The sequence below is a fragment of the Puma concolor genome, chromosome E4 (assembly GCF_028749965.1).
Source record: "Puma concolor isolate L17-30 chromosome E4, mPumCon1.1.hap2, whole genome shotgun sequence".
NCBI classification, from domain to species: domain Eukaryota; kingdom Metazoa; phylum Chordata; class Mammalia; order Carnivora; family Felidae; genus Puma; species Puma concolor.
The window spans coordinates 41,135,445-41,162,070 of NC_141683.1; the positions used below are offsets into that span (position 1 = coordinate 41,135,445).

General features: G+C 42.3%; 1 protein-coding gene across 3 annotated transcripts in view; it reads left to right on the forward strand.

Moving 5' to 3' along the window:
• Positions 1 to 21,576, forward strand: part of CENPF (centromere protein F) — a 61,764-nt gene extending 40,188 nt beyond the window's left edge. For all 3 annotated transcript variants that reach the window (XM_086694133.1, XM_086694135.1, XM_086694134.1), the window contains exons 13-20: positions 820 to 3,666; positions 5,414 to 5,566; positions 8,078 to 8,254; positions 8,598 to 8,759; positions 11,874 to 12,036; positions 13,278 to 13,751; positions 15,280 to 15,458; positions 20,605 to 21,576. In XM_086694133.1, coding sequence (XP_086550259.1) covers positions 820 to 3,666; positions 5,414 to 5,566; positions 8,078 to 8,254; positions 8,598 to 8,759; positions 11,874 to 12,036; positions 13,278 to 13,751; positions 15,280 to 15,458; positions 20,605 to 20,808 — 4,359 coding nt within the window. In that variant the 3' untranslated portion in view covers positions 20,809 to 21,576. The remainder of the gene's footprint in view (positions 1 to 819; positions 3,667 to 5,413; positions 5,567 to 8,077; positions 8,255 to 8,597; positions 8,760 to 11,873; positions 12,037 to 13,277; positions 13,752 to 15,279; positions 15,459 to 20,604) is intronic.
• Positions 21,577 to 26,626: the final 5,050 nt, after the last annotated feature.

Here is a 26,626-nt window from a genome sequence, read left to right on the forward strand (position 1 = left end):
GTTTTAATGTTACAGAGTTAAAGTCATAAAACTAAATGCAGGAGTTTATTACACATTACTGAATAATTTTCTTAACAATTTTCTCTGATGCAAATCTATGATTTGTTATCAGTCATTTAAAGAGCCATCTCTTTCGTTTTGGAATATGAAATCATTTAGTCATAACTTCGTCCTTTCTGGTCTACCAGCTAGCCTAGTAATGCTGTACGGTTGACAAGGCTCACCTGATTCCCTCGGTAGGGTAGGGAGGGCAGGTGGTGTGGTGGCCACCATAGTGGTCATAGCAGCAGATCCCCATTTTATAGATGAGAAGATGGTGAAGTCCAGACACGTGATTTATCCAAGAATATAGATAGTGAGTGCTGGCTCTGTGGTTATGTCCTTGGGATGGGGGGGAGCTGTTCATGAAACCTCTCAGTGAAGGGTGTCGTAAATGCTGAAGATGGAAGCTGAACATTTTATGAGGAATTTGTTAGCTCGCTGGTAATCACAAAAATAAATTTTATATTTAGGCTACCAAGAATATTTCTAGCAAGAAAAAAATTATGGAATTTAATTATGTTGCAATTTAGACCAAATAACTGATCTGAAGGGCTTATCTTCATGATAAATACCTTACCCAGTGCCTTGCCTGTGGCTAAACCTACCAAATGTTAAATTGCGTTGGATATTTGGATGGAGAGAGGAGAATGGGATGGGAAATATGCCATTTGAAGAAATGTGTGTAGCAGAGGCTAGACGCCAGTTTCTATAATAATTAAGCCTCCTTATTCTATATTCCTCCTGAAAAATAAAATGAATTCTCATTGTATATTACAGCTACAGGCTCTCCGGGGTGGGAATGACAGCTGTGACATTAAAGAGTCGGAAGAATGTACTTTGGAAACTAAAGAGAGCACACCAAAGCTTGACACTCACAAGATGTGTGAGAACGGTGTTCAGCAGGACCTCAATCTAGAGATGGAGAAAATAGCCGAGACAGGTGCAGCCCAATTCACAGGAGAATGGTCTAGGGAACAGTCTACAGAAACCAGTTACGAGACCCCAGTAGAAGACAAAACCCCGGGCCGTTCAGAACGCATTTCTCAATTGTCATTTTCTGACCCTAACGCTCTAGTACCGATGGATTTTCTGGAGAATCAGGTCTCCATTCAGAATCTCCAGCTGCAGGTTAGAGAGACATCGAATGAGAATTTGAGGTTACTTCACATCGTAGAGCAACGTGACAAAAAAGTTGAAAGTTTGCTAAATGAAATAAAAGAGTTAGACTCAAAACTCGATTTACAGGAAGCACAACTAACCACCAAGACGGAAGCATGTATAGAATTAGAGAAAATAGTTGAGGAACTTAAGAAAGAAAAATCAAATTTAAGTGAAAGACTGGGATCCTTTTCTTGTGACAACCAGGAGTTACACCAGAGAGCAGAGAGTTTGGAAGTCCTCAGTTCTAATTTAGAAGTAGGCACAGATAAATTTTCACATGAAGTTATTGAAGATAATGTAGCCAAGGTGAACAACTGGAGAGAGCGATTTCTTGATGTGGAAAATGAGCTAAAGAGGATCGAATCTGAGAAAGGTAGCATCGAGCATCATGCCCTCTCTGTGGAAGCTGCCTTAGAGACAGTTCAAATAGAGAAGCTATATTTAGAACAAGACAGTGAAAATAAGCAGAAAGTTATAACCCGTCTTGAAGAAGAACTCTCTGTGGTCACCAGTGAGAGAAACCAGCTTCGTGGAGAATTAGATACTTTGTCAAAAGAAAATAAAGAATTGGATCTGATGTCTGAAAAGATGAAGCAGAAAATACAAGAACTTGAATCTCATCAAGGTGAATGTCTACAGCCCCCTGACGTGGCTGGAGCCGAGGTGAAGGATCAAACACAGGTCCTTCAGACGTTGCCCTCCAACGTAAGTGAACTGTTGGTAGAGAACGCTCGTCTCCAGGAGCAGCTGCAGAGTTTGGAAAAGGACTCACAGGCCCTATCTTTGGTAAAAAGTGAGCTGGAAATCCAAATCGAACAACTGAATGAAGAGAAAGAATCACTTGTGAGGGAATCCGAAAGCCTGCAGACCAGACTGAATGAATCGGAACATGAAAAGCTGGCTGTTGCCAAGTCCTTGGAGAATGCGCTGATGGAGAAGGGTGAGGTTGCGGTGAGGCTGAGCTCAACGCAGGAGGAAGTGCACCAGCTAAGAAAAGGCATCGAGAAACTGAGGGTTCGCATTGAAGCTGATGAAAAGAAGCAGCTTCACGTCCTGGAGAAACTGAGAGCGAGCGAGCGTAAGACTGACTCACTTCAGGATAAAGTCGAGAACCTCGAAAGAGAACTGCAGATGTCAGAGGAAAACCAAGAGCTGGTGATTCTCGATGCTGAGAATTCCAAAGCAGAGGTGGAGACCCTAAAGGCACAAATGGAATTGATGGCCAAAAGCCTGAAAGATTTGGAAGCAGACCTTGTCACGGTAAGGTTCGAGAAAGAAAATCTGATGAAACAACTACAAGAAGAACAGGGTCAGTTATCTGAATTAGACGCATTACTCTCTTCGTGCAAAGGTCTGTTGGAAGAAAAGGAGAAAGAAAAAATACAGGTGAAAGAAGAATCCACAGCTGCAATGGAGATGCTCCAAACACAACTGAAAGAGCTAAATGAGGAAGTCACAGTCTTGTGTAATGACCAAGAAATCCAGGTCAAAGAACAGAGTCTAGACTCCTCGGCGCAAGAAATCCATCGGCTAAGAAACAGCATTGAAAAGCTGAAAGTCTGCCTCGAAGCCGATAAAAAGGAGCAGCTCCAGGTCTTAGGAAAACTGAAGGAAAGTGCACATCACACCGACCTGCTTAAGAGTAGAGTGGAGAGCCTTGAAAGAGAACTAGAGGCATCAGGGCAAGACCAAGAGCGTGTGATTCTGGAGGCTGAGAATTCCAAAGCAGAGGTAGGGACCCTAAAAGCAAAAATAGAGGAGATGGCCCAAAACCTGAGAGATTTGGAATTAGATCTTGTCCATATGAGGTCAGAAAAAGAAAATGTGACCAAAGAATTACAGAAAGAGCAAGGACGGGTATCTGAATTAGAAATACTCAATTCTTCATTTGAAAATCTGTTGCAAGAAAAAGAGCAAGAAAAAGTACAGATGAGAGAAGACTCTAAGATTGTCGTGGAGACGCTTCAAACACAGTTAAAAGAGCTAACTGAGAAAGTGGCAGCTTTGTGTTGTGACCAAGACACCTGGAAGGCCCAAGAACAGAATCTGAGCCGTCAAATAGATGCTCTTGAACACGAGAAGGCTCAGTTGCTACAAGGCCTTGACGAGGTCAAGAGCAGTTACGTTAGTTTGCAGTCTTCCGCCAATGGCCTCATTCAACAGGTAGAAGATGGCAAATGGAAGCTAGAGAAGAAGGATGAAGAAATCAGCAACCTGAAAAATCAGATTCAGGACCGAGAGCAGCTCATCTCTAAACTCTCCCAGGTGGAAGAACAGCAGCTTTGGAAGAAGCAAAAAGGAGAACTGGAAGATGTGATGGTAGACTTGGAGCAGAAGGTCCAGATGCTGCAATCCAAAAATGATACTTTGCAGGACACCCTGGAAACACTGCAGCATTCTTACAAGGCTCTGGAGAAAGAGCTCGAGCTGACAAAAATGGAAAACGTGTCCTTTGTTGACAAAGTAAGTGGCTTAATCTGTCTACGTTCGAATATGTAGCCATGAGGCAGGGAAACCGCTGTGTGGATCATGTTTCCTCCTGGACATGTTCACAGTATTGGACCAGACTCTGCAAGGGTTTTTATGTTTGCGGGGCCTTGAACTTTGGGGACACTCAGTTGGCTCCAGCTGTAGTCACTCTTTGCTTTGGCACACATTTACATGGGGCATGTCTGTGGATTAGCCCAGCTTTTCCGTGTGGCAGCTGGACATGGGAGAAGCTTGGGGTTAGGCATAGTTCTGGTTCTAATCATAGTTCACTTTCTTAGAGTAAGTACATCAGAGTACTAGTTTCCCAGTACCCAGCTGGGAGCTACTACCAAGGAGACTATAACCGATACTAGTTAGGCCCCTGCTCTGCCTTTTTGCCTTTATGAGAAGGTACTATTAAAGGTACTGATAGAGGGGTGCCTGGGTGGCTCAGTCAGTTAAGCGTCTGCCTTCGGTTCAGGTCATGATCCCTTGGCTCATGAGTCTGAGTTCCACGTCAGGTTCTGTGCTGGCAGCTCAAAGCCTGGAGCCTGCTTCAGATTCTGTGTGTCCCTCTTTCTCTGCCCCTCTCCTACTCATTGCTCGGTCTCTCTCTGTCAAGAATAAATAAACATTTAAAAAAATTAAAAAAAAAAGGTACTGATATAATTGTAATAAACAGAACCCTCATGCCTCCCAGGGTAGGTCTAGGGGATTTTATGCTTTCAGCCTTCTTATATCTTCTCTTTGTGCAGCCTACTGTTCTGTTAGCTGATGGCTAAGGGGCAAGTGTGCCATCAGGGGCCTCAATTATTAATGAAAAATTAAGGTTTTGCCCTCTAGGCTTACGTACTGATCTAGGAAAGTGGTTGCTTCAAATTCAATTTTTATTGGACAACTATTAAAAGCAAAGAGGAGTGTCCAGAAAATGGGATCAATCACGACTCTGTAATATTTTTCAGGAATTTTAAGTTTTGATACAACTTGCAAGAGATGGCAGTTATGATAGAGCTAACTTGGCAAATTCTGCCAGTCCGTTTCAACGCTGAGGGGCAAGTGCAAATGATGGGGCTTTAACTGGTTTTAACTAATCATAGGCATGCTTCTTTTTTTTTTAATTTTTTTTTTCAACGTTTATTTATTTTTGGGACAGAGAGAGACAGAGCATGAACGGGGGAGGGGCAGAGAGAGAGGGAAACACAGAATCAGAAACAGGCTCCAGGCTCTGAGCCATCAGCCCAGAGCCTGACGCGAGCCTGACGCGGGGCTCGAACTCACGGACCGCGAGATCGTGACCTGGCTGAAGTCGGACGCTTAACCGACTGCGCCACCCAGGCGCCCCATCATAGGCATGCTTCTTGAAGATTAGTATGGCATCGGAGGATCAGTGGAGATCCCAGAACTGATAAAAACATAAGACGCTACCTCATACAGTGGTCTCTAATGTTGACGTTTCATACAAATTAATACCCTTACGAGGGATTGTGAGACTTAGTGATGTTATCTTTCCTTGTCATTGCTCTCCTTATTGCTGTCTTTTTATTAAACCTTGGTCGAGAAAAGGTAAGCTTGCCAGTAGGTTTTAAGGATGGTGGTTGAGTGGATTAGTAAAGGGAGGATTAGCCAGGTCCCATTTTGTTATTGAAGGTGAAAGGGAATGTTATGATGTGTTGGATCAGAATGATTAATTTGAGCAAAACCGACGCCCCAAAGCAGATCCTAACGAAAGATGAAATTTCAGGTAAACACAATGACCGGGAAGGAAACTGAGCTGCAGAGGGAAATGCACGAGATGGCCCAGAAAACAGCAGAGTTGAAAGAAGAATTTATCGGGGAGAAAAATAGGCTGACTAGAGAGTTAACTGTAATGTCAGAAGAAATAAAGAGCAGCCAGGTAAGTTTCTCTGTGACAGGACGCTCTGATCATTCGGTGTGCGCAATCTCCTTGTTTGTTTTTGTAAGACCTGCAACGTACCCAGCTCTTTTAGCTTTAAAAAAAATCCAGGCCGGCACTGATGTCCTGATCAGTCTTGAAGTCTGTCATCTTCACCCTCCAGCCCTGTCAGGAGCCCAGAACGAGCCCTGGGAGGCCTCGGAACGCATGAAGATGCCCATCACGGAGCCCAAATATTTTTTCATAGAAGGCGACCCTTGTAACTACATTAACTCACATCAGAAATAGATTTCATGCAGCTTTCAGCAGGTTTATCTGCTTTTCCAGCCTGCCTCGATTAGGAGCCAGAATGTTGCTAGAGACAGATGCACTGATCTGCTAAGAACTAAAAAGTAACGGAAAGTCACAGTGAAATGTAAAGCTGGAGCAGTCTTGGGATGTTATTTTAGGGGAGGGTTAATGTGACAGATTTATAGCATCTGGGTCACCATTCCCCACTGCTGTTTCCGTGGCAGACATTGCTGATTCAGTGCCCTCCATTTCTCCTGAATCTCTTAACGCCGAGTCCTAGGTCACAGCCACCGTGCACACAGTGCCAGCAGATGCAGTGTGACACCTGCCTGCCAAACCTAGTTAAACGGTAAACACTCGTATATCCGTGTCGTCCTCGTGCATATTCATCCCCAGGTAGTACTTAGAAAAGGGGAACAAAACAAAGTTACGATCATGACCCCGAACAATTAGAAAAGGTTGAAGGGATGTTTGTGATAGTCTGTATACAGAGTTGGAGAAATCCGTACTTTAAATATGACATTTAATCTAATGCAAATCGAAAAGTTTTGGCATTTAATCTCAGGAGTTGACTCATGGAACTTTCTGGCAGTGCTGCATGGAAGGAGTTTGTACGAATGCTATTTGAGTGCTGCACCTGCTGGAATTTCTTTGGTACTGAAGCAGCTTGGGAGTATCCCAACTATAGTGTTATTTGAACCTAGTTTATAGGCTCTACTAAAAGGAAAAGCTAGGTGTTTAGCCTCAAGTCCGTACCTATGAATGTGTCCGTTTGCAGTGGCTTTATGCATTCTGTAGTTAATAAGTGCTCCTAAAGTCAGAGGGTTGCATGTTGAATATAACGGCTGTGGTTCCTGCACTCACAGAGCTTACAGTCTAGACACACAATAAATCACTAAATAGGAGATGTATAAGGCAATCGTAATCTGTCAAGTGCTATAAAGGAATCAGACAAGATTCTTGACTGAAGAATAGTTGGGAAGTGGGGTGTGTGGGGCTAGAAATCAACCTAATTTAGGTAGGGAGGTCAGAGAACGTCACCTGCATGATGAGGAGTCAGCTGTGAGAGGAACAGCACAGAGGAAGGAACCTTCTAGGTCTAGTGAGCAGTGTGGCTACATTCTGAGATTAGAAAAAGCTTCGTATTTTTTAGAAATTGAAAGGAAGCCATTATGAAATAGAAAATGATATGAAAAAAGACCAGAGAGAAATCCCAATACATGAGGCTGGAGTTTAAAGGGAAGATGTAGGGTGGATACATTAATTTGGCTAGTTCAGAATATAGGTAGTATTGCCAAATTATGGGAATTGTAGAAAATACAGTTGGAGAAGAGAAGGCAGTTTGGGGCCGAGCCCAGAGACCTGGCCTCTCAAGGTAAGATGGAGGAGGAGGGGCCAGCAAAGAGATGAGGAGCCATGATGAGGCCAGGGGAGTGTCTGTCCTGCCAGTGAGGAGTGGATGCTGTCTTGGGAGCATCACATGCTGCCCAGAGGTCAGATGAGGTGAAGAGTGCTCCTTGGATCTGCAACATGGAGGTTGACAAGGCCATGAAAAGCGATTTGAAGAGGAGGTGGGATAAGCCCACCAACAAGGTCTTGTGGAGTAAATGGAGATGAAGAAATGGGCACGGCATGTGTAGAAACACATGTGCAAACAGTCATTTGGGATCAGGCATGGAGAACACAGGTTCCTCCAGTGCTGGAGTTTGGCGTGTCATACGGTGAAGGGACAGAGGGGCAAAAATAGGGAGGGCATCTGGAAGGAAGCTGAAAGAACACGGAATTGAAGCTGGTCAAGGAGGAACATGTAAGTTTGGGGGGGGGTGGGCTCGAGTGTCAAGGTGGGAATGGTAGGGTTCTGGGGATGAGGTCAACGGCTTATTGCAATGGAAGCACTTAAGTAAGTGAGCCTGGAAACCTGGGAGGGTACCGACCAGGGTGCTTGAGCTAAAGTTGAGTTCTCAGGGATTCTGTATTCCCTGTGGATGTGACCCTGCACGTGGTTGGTCTGGAGCAGAAGAAACTGTCATTGCAAGTAAAATCACAATTTAAAGTGAATAGGTCATGAAGGGTTGTGGCACTATTCTGTAAAGATTTTGTCTGAGCTGTAAACTTTTTTTTTTTTTTAATTTTAGTACTCAGTATTTCCTAAAGATCTATATAAGATCCATATCCAGGTTCCTAATTGCTCTCCCATGATTTTATTACTTTTCTCATTAGGGTCAATTGAGGGAGCTCATGCTAGAAAACAGTGAATTGAAGAAGAATTTGGATTGTGCACATAAGGACCAGATGGAAAAAGAGGAGAAAACGAGAGAAGAAATAGCTGAGTATCAGCTACAGCTTCAGGAAGCTGAAAAGAAACACCAGGCTTTGCTTCTGGATACAAACAAACAGGTAAAAACGTTGGGTTTGGTTCCTGGAGGAGCTGGGGAGTGGTGCGTTGGCCATAGTAATGAGGCATGTTTTGCAAGAAGGTCCATTGATGTGCATTATTACGCAAGACAATCTTATGAAAGGTCCCCATCATATTACCTTCACTGTCTTCTCCAGATACCGTCCAGATCTTATTTTACGATGTGAGTTTTTAAAATCTATTTCTGTCTTGGAATAGAATAATAGGAGAAGCCCAAGGACTATTTGAAATGGCCCTTGCGACAGCAATTTTCTTTTTCGTTTGTTTTCCTTATAATTTTTTTAAGCTGAGCCTCCTGGCTAAGGTGACGTTTTTCTGCCCTAGTATGAGATGGAAATCCAGACTTACCGAGAGAAGCTGACTTCCAGTGAAGAATGTCTGTGCTCACAGAAGGCAGAGATGGAACTCTTGAAGTCCAGTAAAGAAGAACTCGATAATTCTTTGAAAGCTGCTACTCAGATGTTAGAAGAATTGAAGAAAACCAAGGTATGTTCATTTCTCATTACTTCATAACTTAGAAGATACATGAGGATAATGGTTGTTTTCATTGCATGGAATTAATGCTTTCATCCTGTTATCAAAATTTTTGGGGGGCCCCTGGGTGGCTCAGTCCGGGGCGCCTGGGTGGCTCAGTCGGTTAAGCGTCCGACTTCGGCTCAGGTCACGATCTCGTGGTCCGTGAGTTCGAGCCCCGCGTCGGGCTCTGTGCTGACTGCTCAGAGCCTGGAGCCTGTTTCAGATTCTGTGTCTCTCCTGGCAGAGAGAGGGAGTTCATGCTCTGTCTCTGTCTCAAAAATAAATAAACGTTAAAAAAAAAAAAATTTGTTTTTAAAAAATTTTTTTGTAGTCAAAAATAAAAGCATCATTTTTCTGCTGAGTTATTTTTATTTTTTTTTTAAAGTTTACTTATTTTGAGAGAGAAAGTACAAGTGGGGGAGGGACCGAGGGAGAGGGAGAGAGAGAATCCCAAGTAGGCTCCGTGCTATCAGTGCAGAGCCTGATGCAGGGCTTGAACCCACGAACTGTGAACACCTGAGCCAACCTCAAGAGTCGGATGCTTAACTGATTGAGCCACGCAGTCTCCCTGCTGAGTTATTTTTAAAAGGCAGTGGATGGGGCGCCTGGGTGGCGCAGTCGGTTGGGCGTCCGACTTCAGCCAGGTCACGATCTCGCGGTCTGTGAGTTCGAGCCCCGCGTCGGGCTCTGGGCTGATGGCTCGGAGCCTGGAGCCTGTTTCCGATTCTGTGTCTCCCTCTCTCTCTGCCCCTCCCCCGTTCATGCTCTGTCTCTCTCTCTGTCCCAAATAAATAAATAAACGTTGAAAAAAAAAAAAAAATTTAAAAAAAAAAGGCAGTGGATGGTCTGCAGTCTCACAGCTTGGATATACTTTATACATCGCTCAGTGAATCCTCCCAAACTAGAGGATGGTAAAGACTTTCTCAAGATGGATATGAAGATCAAGGTGATAGCCAATTGGGACAGGCCTCTCCAGCTGTAGATAATAATCTGGTGGGTAATTCCGAAGTCTTGCTTCACTGGTTTCCAAGTTCACTGCCGTCACCAGCCCACTTTTCCCATGCCTCATGCGGAGATCAAGGTGTGCCAGAGCACTTGGCCATACACACATATGTGTCCTTTCTCCTCTTTATCTCCACGCAAGGTTCCTTTACGAAAAAAAGAGGTGAACCAGTAGTCTTGGGATTGTTCAATTATAGTTGGTGCTACAGTAATCCTACTTGGAAAGAGAGGCTGTTTGATTCTTACAGATATTTTTCATAAGATGAATACCATCCAGGATGTATAATAATGAACTTGGAAGATAAATATCTACAAAGGTCTTTACGTAAAGATGGTTTAAATTGTAAAAATTATGATACTGTATATTGAATATACGCAAATAGAAAAGTAGGTGTAAACTTAACATTTGTTGCTCTTAAACAGTTCTCAAGGTGAAGGAAATACTGACAAAATACAAACTATTAACAGTCACAGTAACATTAACGGTCAATCGTGTTCTGCTACTACAAAATGAGACATATTTAGTAATAGAGCTTCAGATTTACTTTTTATTTATTCACTTCCTTTTTTATTTTTATTTATTTTTTATTTATTTATTTATTTATTTAATATGAAATTTATTGTCAAATTGGTTTCCATACAATACCCAGTGCTCATCCCAACAGGTGCCTCAATGCCCATCACCCACTCTCCCCTCCCTCCCACCCCCCATCAACCCTCAGTTTATTCTCAGTTTTTAAGAGTCTCTTATGGTTTGGCTCTCTCTCTCTCTCTCTAACATTTTTTTTCCTTCTGCTCCCCCATGGTCTTCTGTTAAGTTTCTCAGGATCCACATAAGAGTTTCACTTCCTTTTTTTAAAAAAGTGGAGGTAAAATTGATATATGATGAGTTATTAGTTTCAGGTGTGCTTTCTAAAGCTTGTCTAATCTTTGACCGTCCTGTGGAGAATGTCTCTGCATACACATCATGTACAAAATGGCTTCTTGTTAGATGAGCCTATTCAGATGCATATAATTTTAATGAGGTACCAGTTAATGAGCACTGTTGAATTGGAATTAAATGGATCTGTAATCCAGTGATGGTTGGAATCAGAAATAGAAAATTCTGGAAGTGCGGATTTACTGCAACACTGCTAATACATTATTTCAAGATGAAATAATATACCAAGAATGAAATCTACATGCAACATGAAATTGATGCTCAGGTTTTTTTTTTTTAAATAGTTTGGTCTGCCTTTGTATGATCATGATCTCTTATTGGAAACTCTTGGAGCTAGTTTGTTTTAGAAGTCTTGCATTTTTTAGATATTACATAATACAGTGCATGTTATGGAGTATCCCAGCAGGGTCTGGGGTAATCTATCATAATCAGATTCATATTTCTGCAACAAGATGCATGACTATTCTCACAAGGTGGGATAAATAAAGACTATATATAAATACCTCTGTATCTTAAAATTTTCCTCTAAATCATTGTCAGAGCTTTTTTTTTTTTTTTTGGAATTTGCAGATGTGGTTAAGGAACAGTGTGAACTACACTCCTGAGAAGTGTGTGATGCCATCAGTCTCTTACCATCCTATTCGCTTTCTGTTTGAGCAGCCGTAGAATTTAAATTTGTATTATGAGCCATAATATTCTTTGGCTTTCACTTGGCGTCACCAAAACAAATGCCATCTTGGGTATTGAAATTGTCAACAGCACGGGCTACAGATGGAAACACGAGTCTATCCTCAAGAATTTTTGACCCACCAAACATATGTCCATTATCTCCCACCCTAACCCCCCAGGTGTGATTCCCATTGGACAAACCCTGTCGTGGGCTCCTTCCTCGGGCACTGTCTTAGGAACCAAGATTTATGCTTGCTGATACTCAGAAAGTGACAAAACCACAGTGTCTACTGGGGAGACCTAGGAAACCGAGTAGGGAAGATAAATTGTTTTATGCATCTTTAGATGTTTTATTTTGAACATCATAATACTTAAATTTATAATATATGGTTCTTAATGATATCTCATGATTATTTTCCCATATGCTCATACGAAGAAATTCAAAGTTTTAAATTCAAGGTGTTGTTTTGTAGGCGGACAGTGTAAAATATACAGATCAGTTGAAGAAGGAAAATGAACGTTCGCAGGGGAAAATAAAGTTGTTGATCAAATCCTGCAAACAGCTGGAAGAGGAAAAGGAGATGTTACAGAAAGAGCTGTCTCACCTTGAAGGCACACAAGAGAAACAGAAAACAGGTAGGTGTTAACTAGGCACATCCATCAGCCAAAACTCTTCCACTCGTGAAGTCACACACATGTGGTGTGTCAGCATACAAGCGTTTTCAGTGCTCTGTCCTGCACCGCGTGCTGATTCTCAGCAGTTGCCATTTTCCAGTTTCTGAATTTTGTGCTTGGCTTGGGGTCATAGGGTTAATAGGATTCCGAACGAAGTCTGCATATTGAAATAGAATCATTGCATGTTCTGTTCTATAAAACACAAACTGGCAGCACTTTTTGCTAATGAGCTATTGCAAAAAGAGTTTTTCACGTGCATGTCCATTTATGTAGTTGCTACGTCAGAGGCAGATTGACATTCTGAGCTGGCATTGGTGATTTAGCAACAGCTGATTCTGGTTGTCCTTGGCCCATCCTCGTGGGTCAACTAAATGGAAGGCTTAGGGGCTGTATGTTTGGGTGTGGAGGTAAAATAAAAAAGAAATGGCAACTGTCCTTGTGACTTTTCTGCACTCCTGTCTTCAGAGCAGAATGCTCTTACTGTGTGGAAAGATGATGGCAAGCATAGTATAAGGGGAGGGGCCCTTCTGGACCATAGCTGCACAGGGTGGGTGGGTGACCTTCCCTGCCGAGAAGAGTACTTGGAGTATATTGTAGATCCAGAGAGTTTTTCCAGTGGATTCAGTGCTAATAACCATGGCAGCTACAAATTGACCAAGATTCCCACCTCTGAAGCACTTGTCCGTCAGAACCTCCACTTGCCCATCAGAACCAAGCACTGGTCCATCAGAACCTCCACTGCTTTAAAAAAAAAAAAAAAAAAAGCTGTTTTGGACTTGTCTTGTCACTGACCTGCTTCTGGTTCCCAAAGCCATTACAACAGACTTCATATTCTTTACCAATTTTTATTGTTTGTTCACTTATGATGGAAAGAATGGGCAGGTGAAAATCGGGGATGTGCTAGATTAACTCATCTGATCTCATATGAACTACAAGATGGGTTGGCTGGAATACGCATTTGAGATTTTGATAGATTTTATTTAAGCTATCCTAAGGAATGTCCTATAATCTACTGGACTTGTACCTTGGTATGATCCCTCCCAACAAGAGTTGTTTGACCTACGAGAACATATAGATATGTCTCCCCCCACCTTCTCTAAAAGAAAACCAAATAACGACTCTGAGGTTGTCGGCTTTACGATGCCCAGTGTCAACTAGAGAAGTGTCACGTGATGTACAGTATGTCCCTTTACTTCGGACAGGTGCTGTTGTGGATTCTAATGTAAAGGAATTAATGGCTGAGATAAAAGAATTGAAAGAAACTCTCGAAGAGAAAAGCCAGGAGGCCGATGAATACTTGGACAAGTATTGTTCCCTGCTCATAAGCCATGAGAAGTTAGAGAAAGCCAAAGAGATGTTGGAGACACAAGTTGCTCGTCTGTGTTCACAGTCTAAACTTAATCTCCAGAGTTCTCCTTTGCTAAATGCAGTTGTTCCAGAATCCTCTCCAGCCCCTTCTGCTACTGAAAAGAAGTTATCATCCAGCCAAAATAAAGCCCCAGGCAAAAGGCAAAGGTCCATTGGGATTCCAGAAGATGGAGGGGGCGCAGCGCCTTCTACCCCAGAGACGTTTTCTAAAAAGAGTAGGAAAGCCAGCAAAAGTGGTATTCACCCCTCCGAGGATGCCAAACACACTGAGTTTGAGCCAGAGGGACTTCCAGAAGTTGTAAAGAAAGGTATGCGTCATTTAAAAGCAAAATTATTTGTGTTCTTTTGAAATTCCAAATAAAAATTCACATACGAAAAGACAGAAGAAGCATTTATGTTTTAGTTTGTTGCATGACAATACTAATTGACCTTCAGAAGCAATAGTCCACCTTTAAATTGCTAAGGTATGTTTTGTTTTGTTTTGTTTGTTTGTTCGTTTTCCTGCATGAGGAAAGGACTAAGATCTAATTACTCATGTTACAGTACAAAATGTGCTAATAGATTTGAAGAATGACTATTCAAAGCTTGTTCGGGATTTGATATTCCTGGGCTGAAAATTCCCCAAATCAAGGGCACTCTTCAAGCTTTTTTTTTTTTTTTTTTCCCTGTTAGTCCTCGTCTCATCCAGGTAGGAGGTGAACTGGGGGATGTGCCTCTTGGCTGGAGCTGCTCAGCACTTGTTTTTTTTGTTTTTGTTTTTTTTTTTTTTTTGTTTAAACTCAGTGATCTTCAGAGTGTGGGCCAGGGACTGGGGCCAGTCTAGGAACCGTGTGTTACTGGTCCATGACAAAAAAAAGTAATGTTCAGAAATCAATAGTAAGAGTTTAAAAATGTTCATAACAATTTGACATTGTTGCCACATGCAGGCATGTCGTGAATGTGAGTTCTCCCTTGGCTCATTCTTACTTGGTTATACAGGAGTATCATTCCACAGCAAGTTGGAAATTACCCCCATGCCTTTCCCTCAAAAAATTATCAACACTAATTCTTTGCCCTAGATGATTTGAGGGACACCGTTCTGAGTAACTCTGGCTCTCAGGAAATCTGGCCCCCAAATAATTCGTTATATCTTCCTCATTCCTGTTTTTTATTTGTAGTGAAAGGGTTAAAAACAAAAGCAAATAGTTGCTTTAGTCAGCCATTAATGCCGCTCTGGAGGGTGTGCGCCATGCCCATTGGGACTGAGTTTCTCTTCCTCACCTCAGGTCACGTCCATTGCCACTATGGAGGGAGACAATGTGAGCAGACTGTGAAATCACTCTTTGGGAGTCGGCTGTCTCCTCCCACCCAGTCTCTACATGGGAGTGGGCACCTGTGGAGCAGTGGCTCTTACCATTTGACCTTCTCTTGTTTTAAGCAAGAGTCGGCCTTTTTTTTTCCTTTCCTTTTCTTTCCATTTTACCCCCCTTTTTGTCTCCAATCCAAATGTTATGGAAAGCCTTGCTCGTGTGTTCTTCAGATCTTAGAGGAATGTGAGTTAAGACATCCACATGAGAAGAAGAGGAAGCAGGAAATACATTTTTTGTTTAATGTTATTTCCCCTTCTTTTTCCATTGTGTTTTCCTGTGTGTCTGGGAAGAGAACACCTGCCCACTACTTATTTGATTTGGGGGTTCCCAGGGCAGCTGTGAAGTTAATCCATTGTCCATTGTGGCTAGCAGAAAGTGTTTTTGGAGTTACTCTTATGTTTGTTGAAACTTTACTTGATACGTATCGTTTCCCTTGTAGATAGAATTGGACCTAGCAGTGTTGACAGTCAGCATTTTTTGCCCGTAGGGTTCGCTGATATCCCAACGGGAAAGACAAGCCCGTATGTCCTTCGGAGAACAACCATGCCAACTCGGACCAGCCCCCGCCTCGCTGCCCAGAAGTTAACACCATCCCCACTAAGCCTCAACAAAGAAAATCATACCGAAACCTCCAAACCAACAGCTGGTGGCAGCAGATCACAAAAGGTAAACTCCGGCGAACATGTCTCCACCCTTCCAAATCCAGGAAGTTACAGTGTTTTCTGGGCAAGGGTCTGACACAGCACCCCCTGACCCAGGAGCTCTTTAAAGCCTGGCCTTCTTTCTCCACGTGCTAGAAGTAAGCCAGGCCTGAGGACGGTAGGGAGCGGACCAGGGGATAAACATTACATTATCCTGCGGCTGCAGTCTCATCCTTGATCCGACAGGCCCCTTACACTTTGACGGAAAATGTTAAATAATGAGAAATTGTCGATCAGAACTCAAAGGATTTTGTAAGCAAGGTTCGAGCTGTACGTTAAAGAAATTGAAAGGTAGTCTTTCTTTTGACCACAGGCATTGGTCATTGCTTATTTCACACTTTTCCCTCTAATTCATTGCCCCATGCCCCGGCTGCCAATTCTTTTTTATTTTTCTTCTTTCTTTTTTACTCCTTTACTTTACAAAAAGCAAGTATTTCAGTAGACATCTAAAGAAAGGGTCTCTGTTGACACATCTGTCTATTTTGATTGTTGAGGGTGGGACGACGATTTTAGTGACCTCTGTGCACCTGGCAAACGGCCCAGTAAATGTCATTTAAAGCATCGAGAATATTCACTTTGCAGATCTTTGTTCCATTATTCTATAAGGAATACTAGCACTTATGTACGCGAAGTATATGCATTTTATTGCACTCATAGTAAGTGGTGTGATAGAAGAAAGAAGAAAGTAAGGTTCACAAAGATCTAACCTGCCCAGAGTTAACGCTTACTGTCTCTCACCTCCACGGTCTTGCTCTTTTCCCCAGCGTTACTCAAACAAGAGGTCGCAGGAACGTTGCTGGAATAGTTCTAAGAATTCTAAAATTTTGTGATTTTACTTGCTTGCTAGAGTTTGAGTAACTATGCAGTGTGATTACCTTGACCCAGCAAACAAAGCTTTGAAAGTGTAGGAACCCCTATCTGTGTAATGTAATAATTCTTTAAGTGACTAGGCCTGCTCCTCTTCAGGATTTTAGATACCAAAATACAAAGACATTGGTGATTAGGTGCATCAAAACAAGAACATATTTGTAAATGTTACGTTGATATATAAGAGCTGTAAGCCTTAAGGAATGTATACCTGGTGTTAAGTTTTTTCATGACTTACATACTAAATAATTATTATTATTAATTATTTATCAATAATTTTATTATTAATTATTTATTAATAATTTTATTAATTCAGAGGTAAGGAAGAAAGGTCTAGCATTTTCTTTCACTCATCAAAATGAGCCCATCTGTTACCCGTATTAGAAATATTGACCATTTTGTGCAAATCCGCACCCCTCCGGCCCCCAGCCCCTGGCCCTTCTCTCTTTCTTTCTTTTTCTCACACATTCACTTTCGGATCTAGCTTTTGAATGCTGGGAACAACAAAACACTGAAGAGGGTACTGGAGTAAGTCTTGACTTTCCAGTGACCATAAGAACAGCTTCTTTTCCATAAAGTAACCAGTACCCATGGAAAGGGAAGTTTCCAAGCTTCACCAAAGCTTTCAACCACAAGACAAGTCCTGACCTGCGGTACAGGTTTAGGCTCTGGGGCAGGCTGTGCTACTTCCCTCACTGGGTGGCTGACTGGGAGCCCGTCCTCACTCCTCGTACATGCTAACGTCCATTCCTGCTTGTCTCACACCTTTGGTGATCAAGTGAAGTACTTAGCTGTCTGGCTCTCTCAAACCAGAAAATCTTTTTTTTTTTTTTTTTTTTAATGTTTATTTAGTTTTGAGAGAGAGACAGAGTGTGAACAGGGGAGGGGCAGAGAGGGAGGGAGACACAGAATCCGAAGCAGGTTCCGGGGCTCTGAGCTGTCAGCACAGAGCCCAACACGGGGCTCGAATCCATGAACCGTGAGATCATGACCTGAGCGGAAGTCAGACGCTTAACTGACTGAGCCACCCAGGCGCCCCCCTTAAAACAGAAAATCTTGACACATACGTAGCACCCTGTACTTTCACTGGTTTAAGGTGGCTCACTTTATCATAATTACTTGTTAAATATCTGCCTTCTGAGTTGCAGGAGGAGTACTGCGAGGTCCCTGATTATGATTATAGCTTACCTGTGTCCTCATGTCTAATACAATGTCTGACACTGAACAGATTATTTGTTGAATGACTGGGGCTGTTAGTCTTGTCCTGAAGCGATTACGATAATAGATGTTTAAACGTATGTTAGGAAACCATCTCATGAAATCACCACATGGGTCATTTTTTTCCTTCTTTTATGAGGAATTAATGGGAAAGCAGTTTACGTGGGGGGTTCAGACTTATTATCTAGGAACAAGAGCTCTGCACACTAGGGGGCCTGCTTTCCACACCACTGTTGAGTCTGCAGAGTACAGAGTAGTAACCATGGTTTCCTGCAGATTTGTGTTCGATGCATCGGCTACAGGCTGCAGTTGGCTCCAGCAGTTATGAATCGCTAAGCAATTTTGCGCACTTGTGCAAACGAATGGGGGTGGTTCCTCTTGAGAGGAGGTTATAGGAGACTTCGTGGTTAGATGCAAACTCTTCAAAACGCAGCCTACTGATTTTTAATTTAATTCAGCATTTTCTCAGTCGCCTTGTAAAAATGCTTGCCTCATCTGTTAAGGGTATTTCATCATTCAGTTTGAATGAATAGAGCCAAGGTATCCTTTCCTAAAGCTGTTGCTTAGAAACTCAGGATTATGAGCCCTTGCCTGAAGTGACTGGCTGAAGGTCTGAGACAGACAATTCCCTAGGTCATTCAGCAGGACCTTTAGTGACATCTGTCAGGACCTTTAGGGAAATCTGTCAGGTTTAGTGCAGAGTAGGTGAGGATCATTTTCTGTTATGTCTCTGGGTTGAACGAGCCCAGGAGCTCCTTGCTTGCTGGGGATAAGCGAGTCACGATTGTGGACTTGGTCTGAACCCGGGGTTGGTGGTCAGTTCCAGAGGACCTGCCCCTAAATTGTAGAGGGTGATGGTGATCAGTATAGTGGGGCCCTGCGTTCCTTCCTATGAATGAGGTTCACTTTCACTGCACCATCTGCATAGTCGCCCTCTGGCCACTGTGGCTGCAGACATAGTTTGTAAGACAGTCCAGGTTGGGGTGCACTTAATAGTTTAGACACTTGGTGAATTAGACCTCATCTACTTATATAGACAAGTCTGAGACCAACCCGCCAACATGAGGATCAACTTCACAGTTTAAACTGATCATAGACTATAATTTCCTCAGCTCAGTATCAGAGAAATTGAGTCTAGAGGGGGAACCCAAGGGGTAGACTTGGGCTATTTAATTGGGATTAAGAAAGAGTTTTATTGGGCCCCTGGGTGGCTCAGTTGGTTAAGTGTCCAGCTTCGGCTCAGGTCATGATCTCATGGTTTGTGGGTTCGAGCCCTGCTTCGGGCTCTGTGTTGACAGCTCAGCGCCTGGAGCCTGTTTCAGATTCTGTGTCTCCCTCTCTCTCTGCCCCTCCCCCGTTCATGCTCGCTCGCTCTCTCTCTCTCTCTCTCTCAAAAATAAATAAATATTTAAAAAAAGTTTTACTAACTCAAATATACTTTTCCCAATGTGAGTGATCCCTCTCTGTCTCTTTTTGTTTTAAACAGTGAATCTGAAGAGCTGACTTTCCTGCGTCAGATGGGTTCAAGGGAAATGCCTGTCTTTTGTATCACTTTCTATTAAAAAAAAAAGTACCAGTAAAACTCTGTTTTTTTTCTTCAACTTTCCATGGATGGTAATTTTCCACTAAGTCCTGCTCCTTAGAGGCTGCTCTTTTTTAAGTGTCCTGCATTTAATCTGAGAGGCAAGCTTTCCAGGGATTTGATCTGTTGGCCAGATTTACTATGTTTTCTGTAATGAAAAGTATTTAGCTGCCTTTTAAAACCACATACTTCCTATGGAAAGAATATAAATGGGGAAATAATTTCCACTCTTCTTTCTTTCTGCTTCAGAAGGAGCTCACTGGAGTCCATTGCCGTCTATCAATAGCTTCTCCCTGTGGAGAGCAAACATGAGTCGCCCTTGTCAAGAGCGCCCTTCCTCTTTTCCTTGTGAAGATCTTTCCACTTGGGTCCTCCACTCCTGCCTTTAACTTTGGTTAAATGAAGCTTTTCTATGCTCTATCCGTCCTGCTCCCCTTTCTCTTTTCTGACCCCATATCTTTAGTCACAACTGCATAAACCTCAAAAAATCTGAACTCTATCAGCTACCCTGCCCTCTTGTCTATTTCTTAAAAGTCTCACATTTCCTGAGATCGCTCTTTCTCTTAAAAGGCAGGACATCAGAAAGGGGAGTTACTCTTTCTGAACTTTATTATTTATTCTACTATAATCCAAATTCAATATGGACACAAAACAAAAACGTAAGGAGAATGTTAAAATGATGATATAGGAGAAACATGTTTTAGGTCCTTTGAATGTTGTAAATAGAGGTACCTGGGTGGCTCAATCGGTTGAGTTTCTGAGTCTTGATTTCGGCTCAGGTCATGATCTCACAGTTGTGGGATCAAGCCCTGCACCGGGTGCTGAGTGTGGAGCCTGCTTAAGATTCTCTCTCTCCTTCTGCCCCTTCCCGGTTCGTGTGCATGCGCGCGTGTGTGTGTGCACACACTCTCTCTCTCTCTCTCTCTCAGAAACACACACACACACACACACACACACACACACACACACACGTTGTAAATAAAGCTTACTCCCTATGAAGGTAGTCTTACTCATTGGAATCACAGTCACTTGAATGATAGCAGGGGCTCAGGGTAAATGAAAGCTGATTTGTGTTATCACTCAGGCATATATAAAGGTTTGACAGGTAGTCAAGCATATTCTGGGCACTAGGGTTACAATGGCAAGGAGGACAAGCTTTGGCCTTCAAAAAGCTTGCCTTCTGATCTGAGAAGGTCATGCTAGCTTTGGGAGTGAACCTTTGGCCATCAGAGGTGTCCAGGAAAGCTTGCAAGGTGACTTAACCAAGTTCATGTCCGATATCCTCCTTGTTTCTTCCCAGTGAAGAAGAAATACTAAAGCCGTGTATAACACCTACAGAAGAAGGATTGAATTTAAAATTTGGTGACATAAGCACTTTAATTTTCATGTTGTAGGATTGTGAATATGATTTAAATCTCTAACAAAGATGCTTTGTTTGTTATAGGTCAAGGTTGCTCAGCAAAGCCCAGTGGATTCAGGCTCCACCTTCCGAGAACCCACCACGAGATCTCTCTCGGTCAGTAACCTTCCTGAGAGGAGTTCAGCTGACAGCCCCAGGGAGGGCCTGAGGGCCAAGCGAGGCCGGCTTGCCCCCAGCCCGGAAGCTATCCCTGAGTCCAAGAGCAGCGAGAACTGCAGGGTCCAGTAGAAGCGACCTTGTGTGTCAGGACCTTGGATGGTGGCAGTATTTGAGTAGAAGGCAGTGACCCTGCAGGGGCTTTTCTTTAGTTAGGGAGCACATTATCTGTGGGAAGAAAACATTTCCTTATGAATCGAAATATATTGTACTCTTTAGCTCTCCCGTGTAGAAGTATTGGAAATGTTTGGAAGCACTGATCACCAATTCATCATTGATACTCTTCTTCAGTAGTGTAAAGGGTGCTGGATAAAGCTCTTTGGTGCTGTTACGCTTAGACGGCAAGCACTTTGTAACAACTTTTGTTTGCATGTGGATTTTACCCTAAGGGAATTCAAAATACAGCTTATACTTCCAACGAACAGCTCCCAGGGAAATGTAAACTTTTGCTTTGTGATATTTCCTATGTATAGAGTTAGGCAGGAAATAATTTTAGATCAAGAATTTCTTTTAGCCAAGTGAAATGAAGGAAAATCACGCACACATATACATATGTGGATGTACATAAGGTGGGTGTGTTCATGCTTAGCTTCCAGTGTGTTTTCTAAATGTTTGCCAATATAACCTGTACATACTTGTGTGTGGGGGTGACGGGGGTTGTGTGTTCATTTCCAGTTGGCCTGGTCGCAGGCTCCGAGATGCGGTATGTCAAAGTTTTCTGTCATTGTACTGTTTCTTTTTCAGACCAATTTGTTGCACTTCTTTAGTATACGTTCTCATCAATAGTGATCTTGTATTAAAATAGAGCATTTTTTGTCCTAATAAAAAAAATCACTCTTGGTTTCTGTAAAAATGATTTCTAAATAGAAATGCATTATGAACATTGGTGCTGTATCTTGCTGACTTCTGCAGCCTCTTATAAAAAGTAAAAGAGTCTTAACAAATGATAACTAGTACATTTAGCGAACATAGTTATGTTAAAAGACATGATTTGGAATGTGGGTCATGAAGATTTACAGGATTTCTCTAGGAATAATGTGTCCAGCCAGTGCCTGGTACATTGTGTACCCATCAAACTGCATCAGCAAGGATATACAAATATGTGGTATTTTCCAGCTCCTTTATTGATGATAGCATTTGAAAATATGCAGGCATTATGAGCCATAGCAAATCCAAAAACTTTGGAACAAGTCCCTTTGTCTTTGAATCAGGGTAAAAAAGTTTTCAAGGACATGAACTAGTAAAAGATAATTTGCTCTTGACTTTCAGTTCAAACTGATGTGTAAACCTTGACGAACACTATCATTTATATATTAAAACTGGCCTTTGGAAGGTGGCCTCTGTTATTGGATAATGCTTTGGTAATATTAAGCCACTTGGTATTCATCTACTGAAAGTGATATCCTGGCTTTCCTCCTGTTTCTTCAGCTGTTGCTTGGGGTTATGGTCTGGTGCAATATCCTTATCATAAATCACCCAAGGGCTGTCATGTGTTCAAGGGCATGGCCCGGAGTAGACATCGCTGGGATCAGGCCGTCAGCTTTGTTGGCTGTCTCCAGTTGTTGGAAGATTCCACTCAGTAGGTCTGGCTGGGCGGTTCCATGGGTCCTTGAGATCATCTTCCACCTTTTCCTAGGTGGACCATGGCTGCCTTGTTACAGGGGATATTTGGCATGCCTTCTGTTTTCATGATTGTAGAGAACTGTTCAGTCACTATAAATGGGCAGCTGAGACATAAAATATCCTTTTCCTCGGGCTAGCAATACTCTTTATACCATGAGTTGAGCTGCATATAGGATGAAAAGTAAATTCACCATAGCCCCAACTTGATAAGCCAGTTGAGTCACAAGTAAGATCCCAGCTGACAAATCATCTGGAGAAACAGACCAACTCCAGAGATCCAGGAGTCAGATTCTCAATCTGCACAATGAGGGGCTTGGTAGAGATGATGCTTTCATCTTGAATATTCTGTAGGAACTCAGTTGGCCCTTTGTTTCATTGGGAGTAATCAAGAGTCCAAAGGGACTGCATCTTTAATAAAAAGGGACTAAAAGCCAACATTAAATTGTAGCCTGATTTCCTAAGAGTCACCCCTGCACCCCTGCATGCATATTAACTTTGAGGTTTATCCATGGTTTTTCTCATTTGTCCCCAGTCTATTTTGTTGGGACTACGAACTTTTCACAGGTTTCTTTGAACTTGGAAAGAAGTCAAGACACTTCTTCCCAGCAGCCCCTAACTATTCCACTTCCCAACTGATTTGAGTCAGGGAAAAAATTTCTAAACAGTCTTAGGGTGGCTGAGCACATTGATCTTAGGATTTCCAAGTTAATGCTTCCAAAGTCATTTGGGTTATGGCAGTGCATCATGAAAGTAGCTTAAATGGGAAATAAGCTATGATCAACTCTTCGGATTCATCGGTTTAATACCTCACAGCCAGAGGTTGAACTAATCACTGGCATGTATTTCATATTTCTCTTTTGTGGTTGACAAAGGAATTACCTCTTTAGGAGGATTCTAAGTACCTGGAATTGGTAGTTGCCAACTGGTAGTTGAGTTGAATTCCCTTTAGAGGAAGGGGCTTTATGCTGGTTCACTGAGTAGAGAGAACACACAGAAGAAGAGAATTTGATGGGGCACCTGAGTGGTTCAGTCAGTTGAACATCAGACTCTTGATTTCACAGGGTCATGAGATCAAGCCCTGCATTGGGCTCCACGCTCCGTGTGGATTCTCTTTACCTTGGTGCACCTGGGTGGCTCAGTCGGTTGTGTCCAACTTCAGCTCAGGTCATGATCTCACAGTTCACGAGTTTGAGACCCTCATCGGGCTTGCTGCTGTCAGTACAGAGCCTGTTTGGGATCCTCTGTCCCCGTCTCTCTGCTCCTCCCCCTCCCACATTCTTGCTCTCAAAAATGAATAAACATTAAGAAAAAAAAAAAAAGATGGTCTCTCCCTCTCCCTCTGCCCCTCTCCCCCGCTTTTGTGCTCTCTTTCTCTCTCTCAAATTAAAAAAGAGAATTTGGAGTGCTTCTTGGAAAAGCCTGAGGACCAAAACTAGTATCCCACCTTCAGGCGGCACCGTGTATCTAATGCCTACTCACCTGAGCTATGCCTCACCTGCTGAAAACACCATGTGGAAAATTAGATGCATTTTACAGTATTTTTACATGTTGGCTCAAACCTTAACACCTTTGTGAGGTAGACATCAGGATCCCCACTTTATAGGCTGAGATTAAGAGACACAGGTAGAACTCACATCCAAGTCCGAGGAGACCTTGTTTATAACAATAATGAGTCTTACAACAATCTTGCAAGAGTGGGGATTATCCTCGTTGGATAAAAGACGAAATAGGCTTCGGGAGTTGAAGTATTTCAGCCCCAGTGTCGTCACCACAGAGCCCAATCTCTTGTGTATGTTGTGTATCTCTTGCCCTCTTCTATAGAGGCTGACTGGTCCAGAATAATTCTGATAGCACAAATATTCAAGAGATAGATGTAGTTTTTCTATCTTTTCTGTGCAGTGGAGAATGTCCTTAAGTCTAGGATGATGATATCTGATTTGTGTGACCTCATACTGCATTTTCAAAACTAAAATGAGACTAGAGATCCATTTCAACTTCAGAAAATTGTAACCACTAACTTAATGCATGAGCATTATTTAAAATTAAATGCTTTTAGAGAGTCTGTTTTGGAAAACCTTGAAAAATCTAGACATTTTTAAGGCTTTAAATACAAAAGTTTAGTATAATGCAAACATTAACAGTGAAAAGTATCAGAATGCCTGGGCACCCCATGTGACCTTGGGCAAATAACTCACTGTGCCTCAGTTTCCTCTGATAAAATTGGGAATAACAATAATACCTCTTGAAATTGCCATGATGATTAAGTCAGTCACTTTTTATATGTATGATTTTGCAAATAATAAAATGTTGGTTATTCTGCATACATATAATTACACAGATATTTTTTTTAAAAATATTGCAGCTTAAATTTGTTAGATAAATCTCTGTCCAACACTACACATTAATGTCAGTTAAAGTTTTCCCATACAAAATTCTCTCTCAATATCACTAATGCTTATTTTGCAAATGAGTGTAACCACTATAGATTTGTACATATCATTCAGTTACTGATCTTGCAAATTAATCATCCACTGGTTTTGATTTTTCTTTGGCTCATGAAAAATACCCAAAGAAAACAATTTACTGCAATTTTAATAAAAAATGAGTCGTGTTGAAGTTTATATGTAAATTCATTGTTTAGAACTCAAAATACATTTCCTTACAAAAACAGCATTGCAAAATGTGCCTGAATTCAAGCTCAGAGAGTCCATTTAGCTCATAGTATGTTAAAATGGCAATTGTATTTGTTTCAACTATGTAACCTCCACTCACAACTTTGTTTTTCTGGAAATATATATATTTTAAGCATCAGATTACCAGAAATTCGTTTTTCTACACCTCAGCCATTTTCCAGTGTGACCCACTCTTCTCTTCCCCCCGATTTTGTGCTAGACGGGAATTGTCCAGTGATCTTGGGAGAGAGTAATGGGTGTGTAGATTTCTGTCCACCACAGTTCTAACAGCCGCTGCTCCTGGTATGAAAGGGAAAGTGATTGATAGCTTTTAAGTCGGTTCTGACGCTGCAGGCAAGGTCTGTCCTGTGTAATGTTGGTGTATTTACGTGTGTAAATGTAAGTGATTTGTTCTGTTGATGTTTTAGAAAATCACAAGGAAACACACATATCCCCAAACTTCATACATTTTTGTTAACTTGCAGCCCACAAAATTCTCGCTGGCTCCCTGCCTGCCCCCCTACATGCCGCCCCCCAAAGAACGTGGCTGATGAATAAGATTACTGTCCTTTGTTATTCCTCTCTTTTCTGGGGCACCTTGAGGGTAATGTTTATCTGCATAAAAATACTTTATTTGCCAAATTGAATCCTTGCAGTTCAAATGCCTTATCTCCTATGATATTTAATAATCCTGTGAAGTGGGTCCTATTTTACCACTCAAGAGACCTAAAGAGGTTATTAAGTTTGTGGGAAAACAAAACTAAGGCTCTGGTCTTGATCCCCAGTCCAAGATTGTCATAGATTATCACCCACCCCCAAGGAGAGAGTAAAAGGATTCTAGAGAGTAAAAGAAGCTAGACACTGGCCTGACAAATTCTCTTCAGAATCCCACGGGAACCCCATAGGGAAGTTTCCCTCTCTTGTGGCCTAGGACAACTCAGCACCTGAGGAAAAGTGTGCTTATTTAACCTCATTTAACCCTTTGAGGTAGTCGGGGATTTGGCACTGGGGTTTCCAGCAACACCCGCACTGTTACAAAAACCGCTTTGGTTTTTCTCCCCCAGGGGTGTATTTGCAAGGAGTCAGGAAAATGGCAGCTTTCCACAGTTACAGACTTTCTAGCGAAACACTGGGATATTCCTGAGTTTTAAATGTGAGCAGATCCTCTTGGTGTTGAAATCACAGCTGTGTTATCTAACTGAGCATTTGCTGGGCACATGCCCACTCCTTCCTGCTAGACCTTGGGCAGTCCGCACGAGGGTGTTATCTGTCCTGAATGCCAGCTGCTTGTTTAATGGCCATATTCTTGGACCTAGGCCAGCAGAGGGTCATGAGGGTGCCCTGTGCTAGCCCACAATGCTTTGTCCCCTGTGTGGTCAGCCTCTATTGTACGCCCACACAACAGACTGGTGGTCACTTTGCTTGGAATCCTAGATATGTGGGGAAGGAACAAAGGGCCACCACTCTGATTTATAAACAGGTGTATTGAGTGTGGAGACGATTTTCCTTCTGAAACAGCCACAACTCAAAGCAGAGAGGGGAGTTTCATCTTGGCTGTGCCCAGCTAGTTTTTTCAGAGGCTGGGTATTCAATTT